This window comes from Rhineura floridana, chromosome 2 (genome assembly GCF_030035675.1).
Source record: "Rhineura floridana isolate rRhiFlo1 chromosome 2, rRhiFlo1.hap2, whole genome shotgun sequence".
Classification (NCBI taxonomy): domain Eukaryota; kingdom Metazoa; phylum Chordata; class Lepidosauria; order Squamata; family Rhineuridae; genus Rhineura; species Rhineura floridana.
In genome coordinates this window covers 18,450,946-18,470,244 of record NC_084481.1, presented here as the reverse complement: position 1 = coordinate 18,470,244, position 19,299 = coordinate 18,450,946, and the positions used below count along the sequence as shown (strand labels likewise).

General features: G+C 44.2%; 1 protein-coding gene across 3 annotated transcripts in view; it reads left to right on the top strand.

Annotated features, from left to right (window-relative positions):
* Positions 1-6,317: 6,317 nt before the first annotated feature.
* The window catches only part of FAM117B (family with sequence similarity 117 member B), an 86,388-nt gene continuing 73,406 nt past the window's right edge, over positions 6,318-19,299 (top strand). For all 3 annotated transcript variants that reach the window (XM_061607963.1, XM_061607964.1, XM_061607962.1), the window contains exon 1: positions 6,318-7,262. In XM_061607963.1, the coding sequence (XP_061463947.1) occupies positions 6,326-7,262 (937 nt within the window). In that variant the 5' untranslated portion in view covers positions 6,318-6,325. The remainder of the gene's footprint in view (positions 7,263-19,299) is intronic.

Here is a 19,299-nt window from a genome sequence, read left to right as displayed (position 1 = left end):
CACATACTGTTTTCAGCTGCTGAGAGGTGTGCACGAAGCCCTAAGAAAGCGGTTTGCAGCTATCTGGGAGGACAAGAGGCTTCTTCTGGCAGCCTGCCTACACCCTCGCTTCAAACTAGATTGGCTGGAATCGTGTCAGGCCACCACCCATACCAACAAGTAAGAACATTAGGGAAGCCCTTTGGGTGGATTACTCCAAGGGAAATGTTGTCTCAAGGGAGGCATCAGAGGGCTTAAGGTGGTAGGCAGGGGCTGGGCCTTTTCTTCGTGGGGCTCCTCATCACAACCTTGGGTTGCTGCAGGTAATCCTTAAGGGTCTGCTGTGCTGCCCCATGAGTGTGGTGACTTGGTCACCTTCCTACCTTCCATGTCATCATCCACAGGCTCAGGCTGGACCCTGAACCAGGGGACATGACAAGCATCAGGAAATGAAAAGCAGATGATGGTTTCCTAACATATATGTGTTAACATATCCTCTCTCTTTCTTAGATACACAATGGAAGCCTTGTTGAAAGCTGAAATAAAGATGGGTGTACTTAATGAGGACAGTGATCAGTCTTCAGATAAAGACCAGGAAGGAGATGACTTAGCAGATGACTTCTTTAACTTTCTGCCCCAGGGCAAGAAGTCAGCAGTGGACACTGCTGAGGAGGAACTGGTGAGGTACCTGAGGTCTCCCAGCAGGGAAGTGTCATCACTCCATGGCTTTCCACGTGTGCTGCGGTGTTTTTTGCAGCACAACACAGGCATGCCTTCAAGCGCCGCAGTAGAACGCCTGTTCAGTACTGGTGGCAACGTAATGACTGTAAAAAGATATTCCTTGTCTGACATGCTCTTTGAGCATCTTGTTCTTTTGAGACATAACAGAAACATATTATAAAAGCATTTCAAGTGTAAAATTTGATTTCAAGAGTTGGGGTATCTTCATTGCTTGGGGGGATGTGAGATTCTGTTATGCCATTCTGTTAATCTTATGGATAAAATTTTTTATTCTACTACCCCCTGTGTGTGTGTGTTTATTTTTAATATTGTTTTAGGCTTCTTAGATGTGCAGCAGCCAAGGCCAGCACCTTGTAGGAGATTTTTTTTTAAAGTAACTGAAATGTAATTGTAGTGATTACTTTTGAGAAAAAGTAATCAGTTACTTTCAGAGCAATTGTAATTGTAACGGTAATTACTACTTTTTTGGGCCAAGTAATTGTAACTGTAATTTATTACTTTTTAAAAGTAATCTTCCAAGCTGTGCATGAAAGTGACAGAACGAAGAGGTCCAATACCAAGCAAGCTGGCAGAGGGTAGAAGAGACCAAAATCGGAGAATGATGTAAGATTTGAAAGGGTAAGGGTAATGGGTAAGATTCTTGCATGTAAGAACTAGAACCCTCCTTAGCAACAAGTTGATTGGGAAACTTTGAAAAATAAGTGGAAGGCTAAGCCCCATCCCACAAAACAGCTTCTTGATAAGTCCTGTTGCCATAGATGCTGCTCACCTATGCCCTTCCTCCACTTCTGGAGCTGGGAACTGTGTAAGTCAGATGGCAATCCTCAGAAGATTGAAAGTGGGTACTAGGCCACCAGTTGTTGATCCCTAGACTAGATGATAACATGTTTGTGCAAAGTGACAGGGAGTGAATTAATGAAGGCAACCTGACCATTGTCCCTATGCATTTAATTAGGCTAATTAACTAATATTTTTTCATGTCAGCCTGACTTTGATTAACTTCTAGGAAAAGGCAGCTTTAAAGTAATAAAGTACATATGCCCTTCATTATCTAGACCAAGTTAAGTGTACTAGGGAACATGATCGGAAAAGTTGGTCTGCAGGTAAATATGTGTCTTTAAAGATTTGAGTGTAGGAGATCTAGGTTCATCTCCTTGCTCAGACAAAAATTAGAGGATGTCCTTAGATAAGTATTTTTTTTCTAACTCTTTTCCATCTGTAATACTGAAAACAATATTGCTATTGACAGAATTTTCAAGATAGAAATAAAGAAATTTGCCCTATTTAAACGCCAGACACTAAGAAGGACGCATGCATGTAGATTAATTGTACTTAGCAGTTTTAAACTAACCTGATACAGAAGCTGAACTGCATATTAAAATACATAATTTGGTATAGCCCTCCTGGGACAGTCCCCGTTTAGGTGTGGGTAGCAGGGAACTCTGGCATAGCAAGATAACAATTTTAACAACATTATCTTCATTATGTATTAGTTTTCTATATACAGTGATTTTTTAAAAAACTAAAATTACAGTTAATGTTATTCATGTAAACAGAATTCCGTCAAATAATCCTCCATGTGCATTCTGAAATGGTACAGTCCCAGAAGGGCTACACGGGCAAAGCAATCCAGCCAGAGCAAGGACAGCTAGCACAAGAGAAGCCGGCATAAAGTTCTACCACATCCAATTGCCGTTCGGGAGCCTTTGGGTTGGCTGAACACCGGCTCAGCCAGGAACTGTGCACAGGGACCAGAAAGAAAAAGCCTGCTCTCCCAAATACCCCTACCAGAGAGTAAGCCCTCTCCATTGACTTCTATTGTATTAATTTTCTTAGACTGACCTTTTTCCTGGTGTAACTTTTGCCTGAATTGTGACCTGCAGGAGTGCTCCGAACACAAGTTAGATGTGGCCTAAGTCCCCTCCCCTCAGCCCCTCCCCTAACACCCTGGAATGCCCCTTTTTCGGAGCTTACACTGGCTTCGCTTATGCTGGTCTCAGCTGAGCTGGCTGAGCCAGGCTGAGGGATTTATGCTGGCATAGCCCCGCTGATCCAGGACCTAGCCGGCTCAGCTGGAGATTCACTGCATCCAACTTCCCTCAGCCCAACATAAATGTGAGTTGGATTGTGCCCTAAGTGGTATGTCTGAATGTACAGCTCAGTCCTTAAAATAGCTAAAACATGGCTGTGAGACACAGAGGGCCATGAGACACACTGTTCTGTTATTAGTGTGCTGCCAAAGCATCCCGTGGCTGTATAGGGGTTGTTGTTTATTGTTTTGTTTTTATGGTATTCATTTTTTTGTTTAGTTATAACATTGTTGTAAGTTGCTCAGAGACCTTTGGGTAACAAGCCATTTATAAATCCAATAAACAATAATAATAATACCAGGAAAGCAGCACCTATGCCCTTATAACTAATAATTATAATTATGCAATTATTAATTGCATATAATTTGTACCTCTTAAATTTTCCCCTCCAATGTCTGGTTTAGTGCTATGACACTAAATGAACCATAATGGAACATGGAAGTTTCCATAAACACACAGCCTTAAGAGATCCATCCTTACCATGGTGTTGTGAATCAATTGCTGTAGATCCAAAAATGTCTAAAGGTTGATTTATACTTTTACTAAATAGATACCGTGAAGTTTAGACTTACGGCTCCGATCCTCCCCTGCAGGGGTGGTGGACAGATTAAGATGGTCTGCCTGTGGAGACTAATGGAATCCACTGGACTCCTGAATGCCCTGGGGGAGTTCCCAGTAGATAGAGCAGGTGACCCTGTTGAAGCCGTTGTCACGCTGTGGAACAGTGAGGCATGTTAGGCTCTTGACACAGTTGCTCCTGAGTGCCCCCTCTGGCACTGTGGAGTCCAGTTTGCACCTTGGTACACCAGTGAGCTAAGGGCAATGAAACAGGCTGGATGGCACCTGGAGCGCAAGTGGTAAAAGACGTGCTAATCGGGCACGTGTTAAAACATCACAACTGTGCCTACTGTGTGGCAGTGAGGGCGGCAAAGAAGGCCCACTTCTCTGCCACCATCACATCCTCAAATAGTGGTCCAGTGGAGCTTTTCCATATTTGCAAGGATCTGTTGACATCAGCTCCAGGAAATGGAGTTTTAGACCCTTTGGAGTCCCACTGTAAATTGTTTGCAGTTTTGTAGTGGTTTCGATCCTACCTCTAGGATCGTTTTCAGAGAATAGTATTGGATGATTGTCTTTCTGGCTCCCAGCAGTTGTGCTCTGGGGTGCCGCAGGTTATGATCTTGCCCCAATGCTGTTTAACATCTACATGAAACCTTTGGGAGCAACCATCGGACTATTTGGGGTGAGATGTCAGAAGTACGCTCATGATACCCAGCTCTACTTCTCTGTAACATCTGAATCGGGAGAGACCATGCAAGCCCTGGACCAGTGCCTGGACTTGGTGGTGGGCTGAAAGAATTGGTCATGTTTAGCCTTGAGAAGAGAAGACTGAGGGGACATATGATAGCACTCTTCAAGTACTTGAAAGGTTGTCATACAGAGGAGGGCCAGGATCTCTTCTCAATCATCCCAGAATACAGGACACAGAATAATGGGCTCAAGTTACAGGAAGCCAGATTTCGACTGAACATCAGGAAAAACTTCCTAACTGCTAGAACAGTACAACAATGGAACCAATGACCTAAGGAGGTGATGGGCTCTCCAACACTGGAGGCATTCAAGAGGCAGCTGGACAGCTACCTCTCTGGTATGCTTTAAGTTGGATTCCAGCATCAAGCAAGGGGTTGGACTCGATTGCCTTACAGGCCCTTCCAGCTCTACTATTCTATGATAATATCTGCCACTGCACATTATTATATTTGGTTGTTAAAGCATCTAAAATATTAGACACTGTACAAAAATAATGTAAAACTTCAGGACCCTGATTACAGGCTCACAATAATGTGTTTTCTAAGTGTGTACATATATTAATTTGTAATGTGAATTCCTTTTTACCAACCAGTTTTTATTGATGTTTTACTGTAATTTTATTGTAATTTTGTCTGTTTTATACCACCTTGCTGTATTTTTTCTGAAAGTTCAGCCTATACATATTTTAATAAATAAATATAATGGAATCTTGTTTTTGCTACTTGCCTTAGTGATAGGAGGACTCCCATAAGATAAGATAATCCCTGACCAAAGGCTCACAATCTAATAGACACTATCCTCATAACAGGAAAAAGGAATGAGGAGGTAAGAAGCAAGCAAGCATTTGAGCCCTACTCTTTATCTGGCCAATGGAGTGGGCCAGGTTGGTGTCTGTCCCTTGCCTTAGTCATCTTCTTGGAAGGTATGTGCTAATGTACCTAAGCTGCATGTTACCGTATACCTATGGTGATGGGTGGATAGTCTGTGGTACAAGTATGTATGTGGTGCTGCTGCTCTACTGGGTTTCAGTACCCATATATTGCAGAAGGTGTGTGAATAAGCCTCTATTTAAGGCTTCCTTTGTGCCTCAAATATGCTGGTATAGCACAGTGGGGAGGAGAGCCTGGCTGGGAGTCCAGAGTCTGTGAGCTCAAATCCCCGCTGTGTCTCCTGTGTGTCAAGGGCCAGCTAAAGATCAACCCCACAGTGAGTGGCTCAGGGGTTACGTGCCGTGCAGCCATGGGCAAGCTGCATAGTCCCAAGGAGCCCAGTTGCCCCCCAGCTGGCAGTTGCGGACAAGGAAGATGCTGGCTTGTGCAGCTGTGGCAAGCTGAGCAGGCCCTAGCCAGCTGGGGAGGACTAGCCTCAGAGGGAGGTAAACCCCCTCTGAATACCGCTTACCACGTAAGTCGGGATCAACTTGAAGGCAGTCCATTTCCATTTTGTGCCTCAAATGGCAAGTAGAGGGAGGGACGTAGAAAAGCTGCCTTTTACCAAGTTAGACCATTAGATTCTGGCAGGTCAGTACAGTGGGCTCTACACTGAGTGGCAATAACTCTCCAGAATTTCCAGCAGGAATCTTTTCCATCTCTACCTGAAGATGCCAGAGACTGACACTGAGATCTTACCCCCACCACTCAGCTAAGCCCTTCCCCATGTAGGGCTTAAAATGTCTTTAAGTGGTTTCTTAAATGGTCCTTAACTGTTTTCAAATGTTTTAGATGGCTTCAAATAATAAAAAAAGTTTTTATTTATTTTAAATTGTATTGTTTTAAAATTTTTGATGTTTCCTTTGGGGGGAACGGCGGGATACAAATCTAATAAAATAAAAATACTGTTGTGCAATTACTGTAAAGGATGGGATGATGTGCGTAGGGCACACACTAAATAAGATGAGAATCTTGCATTCCAGCTATAGTGAAGTGATACAGGGATCCACCCTTATTTCTCCCGCCCATGGTTGGGTGTCACAACCATAGAGTGCAACTTCGGGAACACGCGGGTTATCTAGAATGCCTCTGAAATAACCACAACCATCGCCTTGTCACTCAGCTCTCATTTTCTCGAGTACAGCTCTCGTGCTGTCCCTTTAAGCCTCACTCCCCCATCCCCAGGCCACACCCCTCACCCAATCAGGGCGCTGTAGCGGCAGGAACGGAGCGGATGCGCTGCCAATAGGAGACGCCGTGCAGCCACTATTGTTGATGAGGCGGCCGGAGCGGTCGTATCGGCCAGAGAAGTCTTACGAGTGTCTCTCGGTGTGTGAGGATATACCGTTGAGTGGGGAGGGGAGGGTTGGTTGGCGTTCTTTCTCTCTTCCCTCCCCTTTCATTATTATTACTGTTATTGATTTTACCTTGAACTGGACGAGAATGTCTTCTCACCCGCGCGTGAGGCGCAGTGGGTCTCCAACCTCAGCCACCTCCCTGGGGGGAGGGGGAGCCGCGGCCGTGGTGGCGACCACGGCAGCAGCAGGCGGGGCATCCAGCACCAACAGCCGACTGCAGCCCATGCGGGCTACGGTGCCTTTCCAACTCAAGCAGCACGGCAGCCCCACGAGGAGCGGCGGCATTCCACGCGCGGTGCCTCCGACGACGACAGCACCACCACAGCAACAACAACCGCCGCCGCCTCCTCCACCACCACCTCCTTCCTCGCGCACCGCCAGTCCCACGCGACCAACGCTTGGTAACGGCACCAACGGCGGAGGCGCGCGTGGCGGCAGCACCCATAACAGCAGCAGTAGCATTAGTGGCAGTAACGGCCCTGCCGTAGCCACACAGACACCGGCAGGAGCAGGCGGTAGCGGCTGCTGCACCACCTCAGCTGCTCTTCCCCTGCCGCCGCCACCCCCCACTTCCACGCGAGGCAGCCCCACACGCAGTGGCGGGGGTGGGGCACGCGGGAGCCCCCCTCGACTGCACCAGCTGCCGCCGCCACCTCCCCCGCCGCCATTACCGGGTTCGACCCCCTCGCCTTGCTCTTCCCCCGTTTCGCCGCCTGTGCCCGAGAGCAGCGCCTGTGGCTCCTTCTCCGCCTCTTCCTCGGGGGGAAGGATCCGGCATCGTCAGAGGCGGCGGTCGCCAGAGCAAAGCAGGGCCTCTCCAGAGAGGAAGAGCCCTAGTTCGCCTGTTTGTAAAGGTGAGGATGGGAGGAAATGGGGTGAGAAGCGCGACGATGTATCGGAGACCTCCACGGGGCAAGGGTGGGAGTACCTAAAAGGTAGATGGGTGGTGGGGGAGTTACTGAGGGCGAACAACTGGTCGCCCAGGTGGTAATTGGGAGCCTGAGATGGCAGATGTTGAAATGGCACCTTGCCTTTTGTATCAAGGAGATCTGAAGCCTAGTTCTGTAGGCTTTCCTGAAGAGCGGTAGCGTGGCCCCATGAATTGACCGCGAGGCAGAGAGGACTTTGGGCATTTCTGCACTTTTGGCCACTGATTCCAGACCCATTCTTGGGAGAATAGTCTGGGAGCTAGGGATGGGTGGGTTGTCGTTTGTAATCTTTTAGTATTTGCAGATCCTGTGATTTGCTCTGCTGCTTTGAATAACTTTCTCCACTGTTTCTCCCCCCATAACTTGTGCTAATGGTTCTCAAATATCCTCTTAGGGACTTGTGTTTTGATGGTATGCAGGAACCTGTAGAAGGGAAACGCTATGAAACAAGGTGTTGTGTCTGAAAGAAGTTAGAGGAGTGAGAGAACGTGTCTAGACATGTCTCACTTTAATGTGATTTTACGGTGACTTGTGATGGTAAACTACAAATTCTAATGTAAAGCTGGTGGAGGTTGAGCGTAGAAGGGGATCTACTATGTCATTAACATACTGGCTTTTTTCTGATCTTTGAAAATGTGTGCAACAATTATTCAACTGGTGGAGGAGGAAGGCTTTTGCAGTAGAGTGCTCTGCATGTTGGGTTGTTAATGTGCCTTATACTGGTAAATCTTTCAACTAATGTGTTCCTGCAAATGAGCCTTAATAGTGCTAGTGTTGTAATTTTCTCTGAGGTAAGTGGGTCATAATGCTTTTGTAATGTATGTAGAATTGCCACCAGTATGGAAATACTGTTTTAGTGACCCTTTCTGTGATGAGAAAACAGTTGCCTTAAGTATGTCTCTTCATGGCTCTGTATCTTTCTAGGCCCAAGATGAAGTTAGGTCTGTAGAAAATGGTTAGCAGGGTTTTGCAGGTCACTCAGATTTAAATACCAACCTCGGGAAAAGAAAAAAACACAGATAAATCTAACTGTCTTGGTAGTCTTCTTTATCTATGCAGTCAACATAAGAAGTGGGAGCAGAGTGGATGAAGACAAACAGTGTGAGGGTCAGTGACAATCATGGTGCCCTGAGAAACGTAGCGCCCCCCTAGATGGTTTTGTTGCACACTTTGAAACTGTCAACTGGACCAGCGGAATTGTGTGTGCAAAGAAGAGGTGTAATGAGATTGAGAGGTCGTTTTTTAATTTTTAACAATACTGTTGTGAGAGCAACACTTGCCCACTTGCCTGGTTACATGTGGCGTGCAACCAAACAGGGAAGCTGCAATAAAATGAGGCATTCTCTCCTCTTAATCCACTTCTTTACCACCGTCACTGTGCTATAAATTGCTAAATAAATGTGTGGGCAGGTGGGCTAGTGAAACATTTTGTGAAGTAGTAACTAGGTTGTGCTGGAGAAACACATTATAACCACCGAAGTCCTTTTATTCAGAACGCTTTTAAGGACACAAGAATTTGAAAATATCATCCCATCCTTTCCTTACGAGAAAGTGTGGTAATGATTAGCCTTCATACATTTTCTGTCTGCTTATTGGGATGTAAGCCCCATTGAACTCAGTGTGACTTCCCAGTAAGCATGCATAATAGGATCAGGCTACACAATTAAGAACAACAGGTTTCCTTTTCTTTTGTCTTGGAAATCTGGAAATGTGAAATAGAAAGGATCTCTCTTGCACATATTTTTCTTGAACCACAGTCTATATTAATCTTCTTTTTGGTATCTTTTCAAACGTGAGCTTTTTATTGGCTATTTTAAGTGTCTTATAGTACAGTCCTATGTCTCTTTACTCAGACATAAGTCCCACTTTCAATCATAAGTGTGTTTAGGATTGCAGCTTTAGTCTGTAAGAGGACAGTCTTGACTTGCTTTTATCAATTGCGGTGTTGGGCTATGACCTGGGAGACCAGGGTTTGAATCTCCACACAGCCATGAAGCTCACTGGGTGACCTTGGGCCAGTGACTGCCTCTCAGCCTCAGAGGAAGGCAATGGTAAACCCCCTCTGAATACCACTTACCATGAATACCCTATTCATAGAGGTCAACATAAGTCGGAATCGACTTGAAGGCAATCCTTTGGAAAGTGACTTATTTTCAAGCTTTCTTTCTCCTTGAAGAGAGCTGTGAAAGAGTAATTATTCAGAAAACTTATATACTGACAGCTCCTGTTCATTGATATGTGTTATTGATGAGAGTACTGAGTCAGTATTTATTTATTTGTTTATTTATTAATTGCACTTGTATACCACCCCATAGCGAAGCTCTCTGGGCGGTTTACAGCAATCAAAAACATTAAAACAAATACACAATTTAAAAACATTTTAAAAACAATTTAAAACACAATCTTAAAATTGAAAACAATATAAAAACAATTTAAAAACACATGCTAAAATGCCTCGGAGAAGAGGAAGGTCTTGGCCTGGTGCCGAAAAGATAACAGTGTTGGCGCCAGGCGCACCTCATCAAAGAGGTCATTCCATAATTTGTGGGCCACCACTGAGAAGGCCCTCTCCCTTGTTGCCACCCTCCGAGCTTCCCTTGGAGTAGGCACCCGGAGGAGGGCCTTTGATCTTGAACGTAGTGTACGGGTGGGTTCGTATCGGGAGAGGCGTTCCATCAGGTATTGTAGTCCCAAGCCATGTAAGGCTTTATAGGTCAAAACCAGCACCTTGAATCAAGCTCGGAAACATACAGGCAGCCAATGCAAGCGAGCCAGAATCGGTTTTATATGTTTGGACCGTCTGGTCTCTGTCACCAATCTGGCCGCTGCACTAGGGACGTAGTTGGGCCACCAACCGAAGTTGGTAGAAGGCACTCCATTTGACTGAGGCTATCTGAGCCTCAAGTGACAGAGATGGTTCTAGGAGAACCCCCAGGGGAGTGCAACCCCATCCAGAACAGGTTGGACATCCACCATCTGGTCAGAAGAACCACCCACTAACAGCATCTCAGTTTTGTCTGGATTGAGCCTGGATTGTCGCAGCCAGGCACCGGTTCAGCACATTGACAGCCTCACCTGAAGAAGATGAAAAGGAGAAATAGAGCTGCGTGTCATCAGCATACTGATGGCAACGCACTCCAAAGCTCCGGATGACTGCACCCAACGGTTTCATGTAGATGTCGAACAGCATGGGGGACAGAACTGACCCCTGCGGAACCCCGTACTGGAGAGTCCAGGGTGCCGAGTAATGTTCCCCAAGCACCACCTTCTGGAGGCGACCTGCCAAGTAGGAGTGGAACCACCGCAATGCAGTACCTCCCACTCCCAACTCAGCCAGTCTCCCCAGAAGGATACCATGGTCGATGGTATCGAAAGCTGCTGAGAGATCAAGGAGAATCAACAGAGTCACACTCCCCCTGTCTCTCTGCCGACAAAGGTCATCATACAGGGCAACCAAGGCTGTTTCCGTGCCAAAACCAGGCCTGAAACCCGACTGAAATGGATCCAGATAATTGGTCTCATCCAAGAGTGTCTGGAGCTGGCCTGCCACCACTCGTTCCAGGACCTTGCCCAGGAATGGCACATCTGCTACCGGCCTATAGTTATTAAGATTTTCTGGGTCCAGGGAAGGCCTCTTCAGGAGTGGTGTCATTACTGCTTCTTTCAGGCAGCCAGGGACCACCCCCTCTCGCAGAGAGGCATTAATCACTTCCCTGGCCTAGCCGGCTGTTCCATCCCTGCTAGCTTTTATTAGCCAAGAAGGGCAAGGATCCAGGACAGAAGTGGTTACGAACCTGTCCAAGTACCTTGTCAACGTCCTGAAGCTGCACCAACTGAAACTCATCCAAGAAATCGGGACAAGGCTGTGTTCTGGATACCTCGTTTGATTCACCTTCTATAACACTGGAGTCTAAGTCCTGGCGGATGCTAAAGATTTTATCCTGGAAGTGCCTAGCAAATTCATTACAGCGGGCCTCAGATGGTTCTACCATGTCCCTGGGGCCAGAGTGTAATAGCCCCCGGACAATTCTGAAGAGCTCTACTGGGCGGCAGATTGATGATTCGATAGTGGCAGCAAAATATTGTTTTTTTGCTGCCCTCACTGCCCCTAAATACAGCTTACTATAGGCACTTACCAGTGTATAATTGCATCTACTAGGAGTTCGCCTCCATCTGTACTGAAGCCGTCTCCTATATTGTTTCATCGCTCTCAGCTCTGGGGTATACCATGGAGCTGTGCGAGCTCTACACAGGAGAGGGCGCTCAGGAGCAATCATGTCAACCGCCCGGGTCATTTCTGTATTCCACAGTTCAACCAGGGTTTCGACAGGAGCGCCAGCCCTATCAGCCGGAAAACTCCCCAGAGCCCTTTGGAAACCATCCGGATCCATTAGTCTCTGGGGGCGGACCAACTTAATAGGTCCCCCATCCTTGCAGAGAGGAAAAGCCGCTGTAAGTCTAAACTTCAGCAAGCAGTGATCTGTCCATGACATTCAGATCACCAACTCCATGTCCAGATGCAAAAACCAAATCTAGAGTATGCCCTGCTACATGTGTTGGGCCAATGGCATATTGGGACAGTCCCAAGAAATCCTGAGCTGCCCCGGATAAGGTGGCCTCGGCATGAATGTTGACATCCCCTAGAACCAACAGTCTGGGGGATCTCAACAGTACACCCGAGACCACCTCCGTTAGCTCAGTTAGGGAGTCTGTTGGGCAGCGGGGTGGGCGGTACACCAACAGAATCCTCAGTCTGTCCCGCTGACCCAACATAAGGTGCAAACACTCCTGACCAGTAGTCACATGGACAGGGTGCTTGCAGAGGGAGATGGAGCTCCTATAGACCACAGCAACTCCCCCCCTCCCTGACCCTCAGGTCTACCCTGATGCTGGACCAGGTACCCTGGTGGACATAGCTGGAAGAGACTGACTCCCCTCTGCTCACCCACCCAGGTCTCGGTAATACATGCTAGATCGGCTGCCTCATCCACAATTAAATCGTGAATGAGGGAGATCTTATTATGCACCGATCTGGCATTTAGCAGCAGCATCCGGAGGCCTGAGAGCTGGGTGATAGGGCAACCAACAAACCTGCGGGTGTGGGGAGGACCGGAACAAGGCACAGCCATTAACTGCCTGGGCCGCGTTCCCCTTACCTGGCAAGTCCTCACAACGCCATATCTCCCTCGACCCGTCACTACACTAATTGAGGGCCCCTCAAATCTCCTCACTTGGCTCTGAGTCCTCTCTCCCAGGCACATAAAAAAGAAAAGAAAAGGCAGACAAAGCAGGAGCCACCTCAGCCAGCCGGCTTATGTATCCCCTCCAGAGAAGGGACAGGTGGAAAAAAATCAGCCACAGCTGGCTGAGTACATGGGGCCTGGTCCTGCAAGGTGTGACCCCCGCAGAGCAGAAGTCCAACCAGGAAAGGGTGGTGGTGGTGGTGGTGGTGGTAGCCAAGCAGCAGCAGCAAGCAGGCAGACAGCAGCAGCAAACGGCTCTCTTTCCCTGGAAGGGATGGTGGTATTCCCCTTCCTCCTGCAGGCACTGGGTCTTCCAAGCCACCTCAGACAGACAGCTTATGTATCCCCTCCAAAGATTTGTTAGAGAATACTGTATGATGTTGCCCCACCTACCTTTTAACTAAATTTCCAGTCACGTTGCACTTGATGGCTTTGTGGCATACAGTTTTTTCACATGAAGCAAAGCGGCTCTTGGAATGCCTTTGTTTGACAGGAAATAATGAGGAAAATGAACATTTGGAAGGCTAAAGTGTGGGGTCATTTAAGAGCATATAGTGGGAAGGCCTGTTTTGGGTTGAGTTCTTCTAGTCAGTGGCACCTGACATTTTGATAGTGTTGTGCAATTGATAACCCCTTCCATGGGGAAGCCCTCCAGACTTGGGATATTACTACAGGTCCAAACAAACAGATACAGTTATCTCTGTAGGTTGTTGTTTTATGTCTTAAATATTTTTTTACATATTGAATTCTTTTTAAACTTCCATGTGTTGTCTATAATTGTACATCTGGAGAGAAACTTTATTCAGCAATCATGTGCTTCTTGTTGTTAATATTATATTTATTGCCTGCCCTTCACCAGTAAGTCCTAGGGTGGGTTACAGAAATTTAAAATATAGTATTAAAAACAATTAAAATGCATGACATTCACAGGAATAAGGTGGATTCTAAAAATGTTCATCTCAAGTGCTGAAGGCCAGGGTAAAGAGGTGTGTCTTTAGCATTCGGCAACACCTGTACAGCGAAGGTGCCAGATGCACCTCAGTAGGGAGGGAATTCCACAACTTAGGGGCTGCCACTAAGGAAGCCCTCTCCCAGGCCACCACCTCCCTGAATTTCTGAGAGTGGCAGAACTATCAAGAAGGATTTTAACATTCTGTATTAACCACTTAGCTGCCAGGAAGAGGAGTGTCATGGTTGGGATAGAGGGCTGTTGTAGGTATATTTGTTATCTTTTACAATTGCACTTCGGCTGTTTCTTGGGTTGAGTAGGAGGCCCTGTCTTCAAAAGATGTATATATTCCAGACAATTTTGACTTTTTTCTTCCAGTTTTTAAGTAGTGAAATGTGTTTTTTTTCCCTGATGATGAATTTGAGTGATCATATACAGTCTAGATCAGTTGTTCCCAAACCTTTTCCCCATCAACCACTTGAAAATTGCTGATGGTCTTGGTAGACCCCTTAGTGATTTTTTTGCACGTTGTAGCAACTGGAATGCACTGTATAGATCTTGTATGATTTTTAATTATATTTTTATTGCTTTTCTTATATTGTATTTTATTACAACTTATTATTTATTTATTAAATTTATATCCTGCCCTTCCTCCCAAAAGGAACTGGGGGTCAGTAAACAAACGACAAAGCACTAAAAACATCCAAAAAATCATAAAAACAAAACTGCTTAATTTGCATTCCATAGTACTCAAATTACTAGTAATGTTGTAGTACTATAGTACTACAATAAAATACAATATAAGAAATAAAAGAAGCAATAAAGTATAATTAAAATCAATATAAATATTTAATATGGACATGCCATGGACCACCTGAATGAAGATCATGAACCACTGGTGGTCCACAGACCACAGTTTGGGAATCTCTGGTCTAGGGTATTTCATTGCCTGAAAATGAGAGCAGTAATTCTATGAAAATGTTGTTCAGTAATATAATTCATACACCACTTTTCTAAATTGGCATAATCAAAGCAGTTTGCAAGTTTTTAAAAATAAAAATAAAACAATATATTAAAAGGAAAGAAGTAGCAGTTTAAAGCAGTTGTAAGGGGATGTAATAGTCAGAAGCAGTCTTGCTGAAGCCATGGAGTAGGATAAGAAACCAACTGAAAGTCTTATGCAAAGAATTATTACTACTTTGGAGGTAGAGAAGAATACAAATATAATTGGGAGCTTTCATATTGGTGTTATATAATATGAATTGCATCACTGTATATTCTTATGATCAAGCTTGAAACTTGTCCACAAAACAAAGCTGCTTGGAAGAAATAGAAACAAGATAAACCAGAATATTCAAGGCACTGGGGAAGAAATGGATACGTTGCATGCATCAGATTCCCATATACAGGCATACCCCGCTTTAACGTTCGCAATGGGACCGGAGAGTATACTTTAAGTGAAAATCTACTTTAAGTGAAGTAATTGTCTTCACTTGTACTGCACGCAATCACCACTTGATGGCAGTGGCATCATGCCAATAAAATATACGTTATTGCAAAGCGTGCGAACATTAAGTGGGGTATGGGGACGTATGGAGCATGTACATTATAGCGAGGCAACGTTAAGTGAAGCAACGTTAAGTGGGGTATGCCTGTATAGATCAGATTATACACTGAAAGCTTGCAGGGTGTATTTTTTAAAAATCTATGATTGAAGCTACTTCTGTTCCATTTTCAGGATAGAAATTTCCATTAAGGGCTACATCGCTTAGACTGGCAGCTTCTTCCAATTTGTGAATTTGTTTTTTACTTCTGTGGATGGAAGCAACCAGGAAAAAAAACCTTAATGTGGAATGCAATACAAAGGATATATTATTTGGGCTTGAGATACAAAGAGAAATTGATTTCATGCACATGTGCAATAAACTTACATTTCCCAAATAAAATTTACCTTCTGGAAGGTACCTCAGTTGCTTCATATTAAACCTGTTCTTGTAAAGGGGGGGATGTCTTTTTAAAAGAATGCGTATATATAACTGTATTTATTTATTGTAGCATAGTATTTATTGGAATACTATGCAGTGTACCAAAAAAGGGGGCTTGGATCCAAAGTTCTCACTCTGTAAATGGGAGGGGTTTCCCCAATTTCCACATAAAACGACCCCTAAGACCACAAGAAGCAGTTTTTCAAGGGGGCTATATAGGGGGGGAAATATTGGTTCTCTTATTTCTGCTCATACAGCTGGATTTTTGGGTCCAAGATCTAAGTATAAAATGGGCCGTTCATAGTATTTTGTGTGTTCTCAGTATTAAACTAAAATGCAAGACCTCTTCTTGGTGGGAATATATGTGTTACCTCTTCAGAACATGGTGCAAAAGAAGAGCCTTCCTGGCTCGGGTGAAAGGTCTATCTAGTCTGGCATCTGTTTTCCTAGACTGGCCAACTACATGCCCATATGGGAAGCCCACAAATGGAACATAAGAGCAGTAGGTATCTCCCATTGTTGTTCCTCATCAGTTGGTTTTCATGCTGCCTCTGATCCTGCCTCTGATCCTGGAGGCATTTACTTATTTATTACATTTATATACCACCTTTCCTTCAAGGAGCTCAAAGTGGTATACATGGTTCTCCCCTCTCTATTTTATCCTTACAATAATCCTGTGAGGTAGATTAGGCTGAGAGATAATGACTGACCCAAGGTCACCCAGTCCATTACACCACACTGGCACCATATAGTCATCATGACTAATAGTTGTTAATAAGTGACCCTGGTGAATTTTCCTGCTGTCAAAACCCTGGTCAACTTCTGTAATGTCCTAGATGATTGACATAGTCACTTCTACATATCTCCTTCCTTAGTGTGAAAAATAAATTACTACTTTCTGCAAAAAGGCATCCTGTTTTGCTTGTCCCTTGATGACATGGATTTGATGCATAAGCTCCTTTGTCAATGGCTATTTTCCAAAGCATACATACCAGAAATCTGTAGTTCTAGTGTTAATCCCGAGTACCTTATCATAAAATCTAACTACCTGTGGACACTCCCATAACAGATTAATACAAATAGCTCATTTACCACAACCCCTTCAGCACTAACACATATGGTGGATACAGTCTCACTGGAGTAAAATATAATCTGAATTGTGTCTAATGTATTCTCTCTGATATATTCAGACAGAGATTATAGCAGCTTCATCTTCCAGATGCTGTCCTACAGACTAGGTGGAATTTCCTTTATTATATGTCTCCCAAACTGCCCTAAAGTCACCCATCTTTCCTGTTCTGTTAATGGCTTTGCAACCAGGCCTCCTGACTCATCAGCCGTGCCCCAAACCAAGACATCTGAAGGCATGATGCCTCTGCTTTCTTGCTCATGAATCTCCATGTTAGAAATAAAATAACAGATCTGATGGATAGCAAGCCGATTGACTTGGACAATGATTAATCTGTCTCTCAGTTGTTCTTCCATGAGGGGTCAGGTGTTGATATACAAGTCCCAAAACCAGAACGGTTCCAATCTCTAAATTGTCTTTGTCTGCACTGTAGAAGGACAGATGATTTAATACAAGTATGGAGGAGACCTACTTGAGATTAATTTGGACTGTCATGCATGCCATACTATAAATGTGCACCATGTGAACATATTGCAGAGCTTTGTAATTGTATAGGAATTGGTTGGAAAGAGCTGCACTCACAGAGGGGCATCCTGTGTTCCTGATGATTCTATCTCTACCTAGGGCTTGCCTTTCTTGTTTAGTATCGGATAAAGTAACTGGTGCAAATGAAAAGCTTTGATTTCCCCCCTAGAAATTGAATTCCCCACCCTCTGAATTGTGCTTTTGCATAGTAGATCACAACCAAGTGTGGTCCTTTTATTATGATAAAGTTATTGGAAAGCACCTGAAACGTGAATAACAGCTTGGGCATGATTGACATTTGTATCACTATTCGGCCTAAAAAGGATAACTTGATGCTTTTATCCAGCTTTTCACATTTTTCCTAATTCTTTTAAGCAGTGGGCATAGGTTTAAGGCATACAGTTTACTTGGAGATTTTTGGAATCTAGACTCCTAGGTATCTGATTTAAAGTTATGTGTAATCTTCATAGCATGCTTGATCTCCTTTTACGCTTGGGGGACAATACATAAAAGGGTTCAGACTCTTCACAGTTGTTTTTTAACCCTGCAGTTTCCCCATAGCATGCCAGTTCCTTAGTTATTTCTGGTAAGGCCTGCATTGAGTCTTGACACCATTACTGCAATGCCATCCACAAATAAACTCAGCAGATGTCCTCTGCCTTCTATGGAATATCCTGTTGTTCCCCCGCAATGCAATGGCAAAGGGCTTGAAAGATAGAATGAGCAATGGAGAGACAAGGGACACCCCTGTTAAGTACACCAACGAAATTCCAAATAAGAAGAATCAAAATAATTGACTCACCCCTTGAAGTACTATAACATTTTGTAATGGTACTCCTATATTTGTTTCTCAAGAGGAGGAATTTCAAATATTTTAGAAGAAAGACACTATATGCATCCAGTGTTAATTAGTGCTAACAGGTTCCCTGCATCTGATATTCGACAGCCTGGTCTGAATTCTGCCTGATCTTGGTTGATTATACTAGTGATTGTGTTCAGTCCAGAGGTGAAAATAGCAGGAAACAGGTTTTGGTCCTGATGAAATCAAGATAACAGTCTATAGAATTACTGTTTCTAGAATTTTTCCATGTGTCTGAAATTGGGGCCTCTTCCCCGATATCATTAAAAGCCTGTTCTAAATGTGGTTAGGATCTCTCTGAACTGTTTATAGAATGTATATGAAAAGCCATTAGGCCATACTGCCTTGCCATTTTTTGAAATTGCCTGCTCTATCTCCTCAGCTGAAAATTTAAAGCATATTCCATTGTATTTCACAAATAGCGGATAAATTGTTTATTCGGATAATTGTCGATATCCTCTTCTCTTGGGTGTTTTGATTGATATGGTTTAGAGAGTAATAGTCCATGGAAGTTTTGTTAACAAGTTTGTGTCATGGTGTTACCTCTTTGAATTAGTATATTCCTCTCTCTCAGGATATTGGTGAGTAATTTAGAACTCTTATTTTTTATATTTACAATATTTTTGATCAATATAGACCAAAGATTTGATGACTTTCTACCTCTAGAGGTCTTGATTTCTAATTCTCTAATTTTTTTGCTGACCTTTATGTTTGTGATAGTGTTCCAATTTTGCGAATGTCTCCTGTAAGCCTTTCTTAATAGGGTTCATTTTCCTTTTAGTGTTAGACATTCACCTGTACACACCTCTTGCACAACTGCTTTCATGGTATTCCATACTTTTAGTTCAATGCAATGCTGTTAAGTGAGTAGAACAGACTTTCTCTTCCTTTCATCCCCCTACAGAGGAGAAGAGAGGAAGGGCAAGTCCCATTGCCTGAGCAAAGCCCACTTTTAAAGCATTGGATACAAACTTACATGTGAGGACAGTTCCTCCCCCCGAGTTTAACTGTTTAAGGGCTTTGCCTAAAGCATCAATTGAACAATAATGGATTGTTTGTGCACAATAATGGATTAAATTGCTAGATCAGCAACTCTTTCATGAGGGTACTGACACTGGAGCATGATCTGAGATGCATTGCGCAGGGGGTTGGACTTGATGGCCTTATAGGCCCCTTCCAACTCTACTATTCTATGATTCTGTGCCCCTACAACTTTGAATAAGCAGTGATAAGGTGATTGGTTCAGTCATTGTATATTTGTGGATAGGTTTT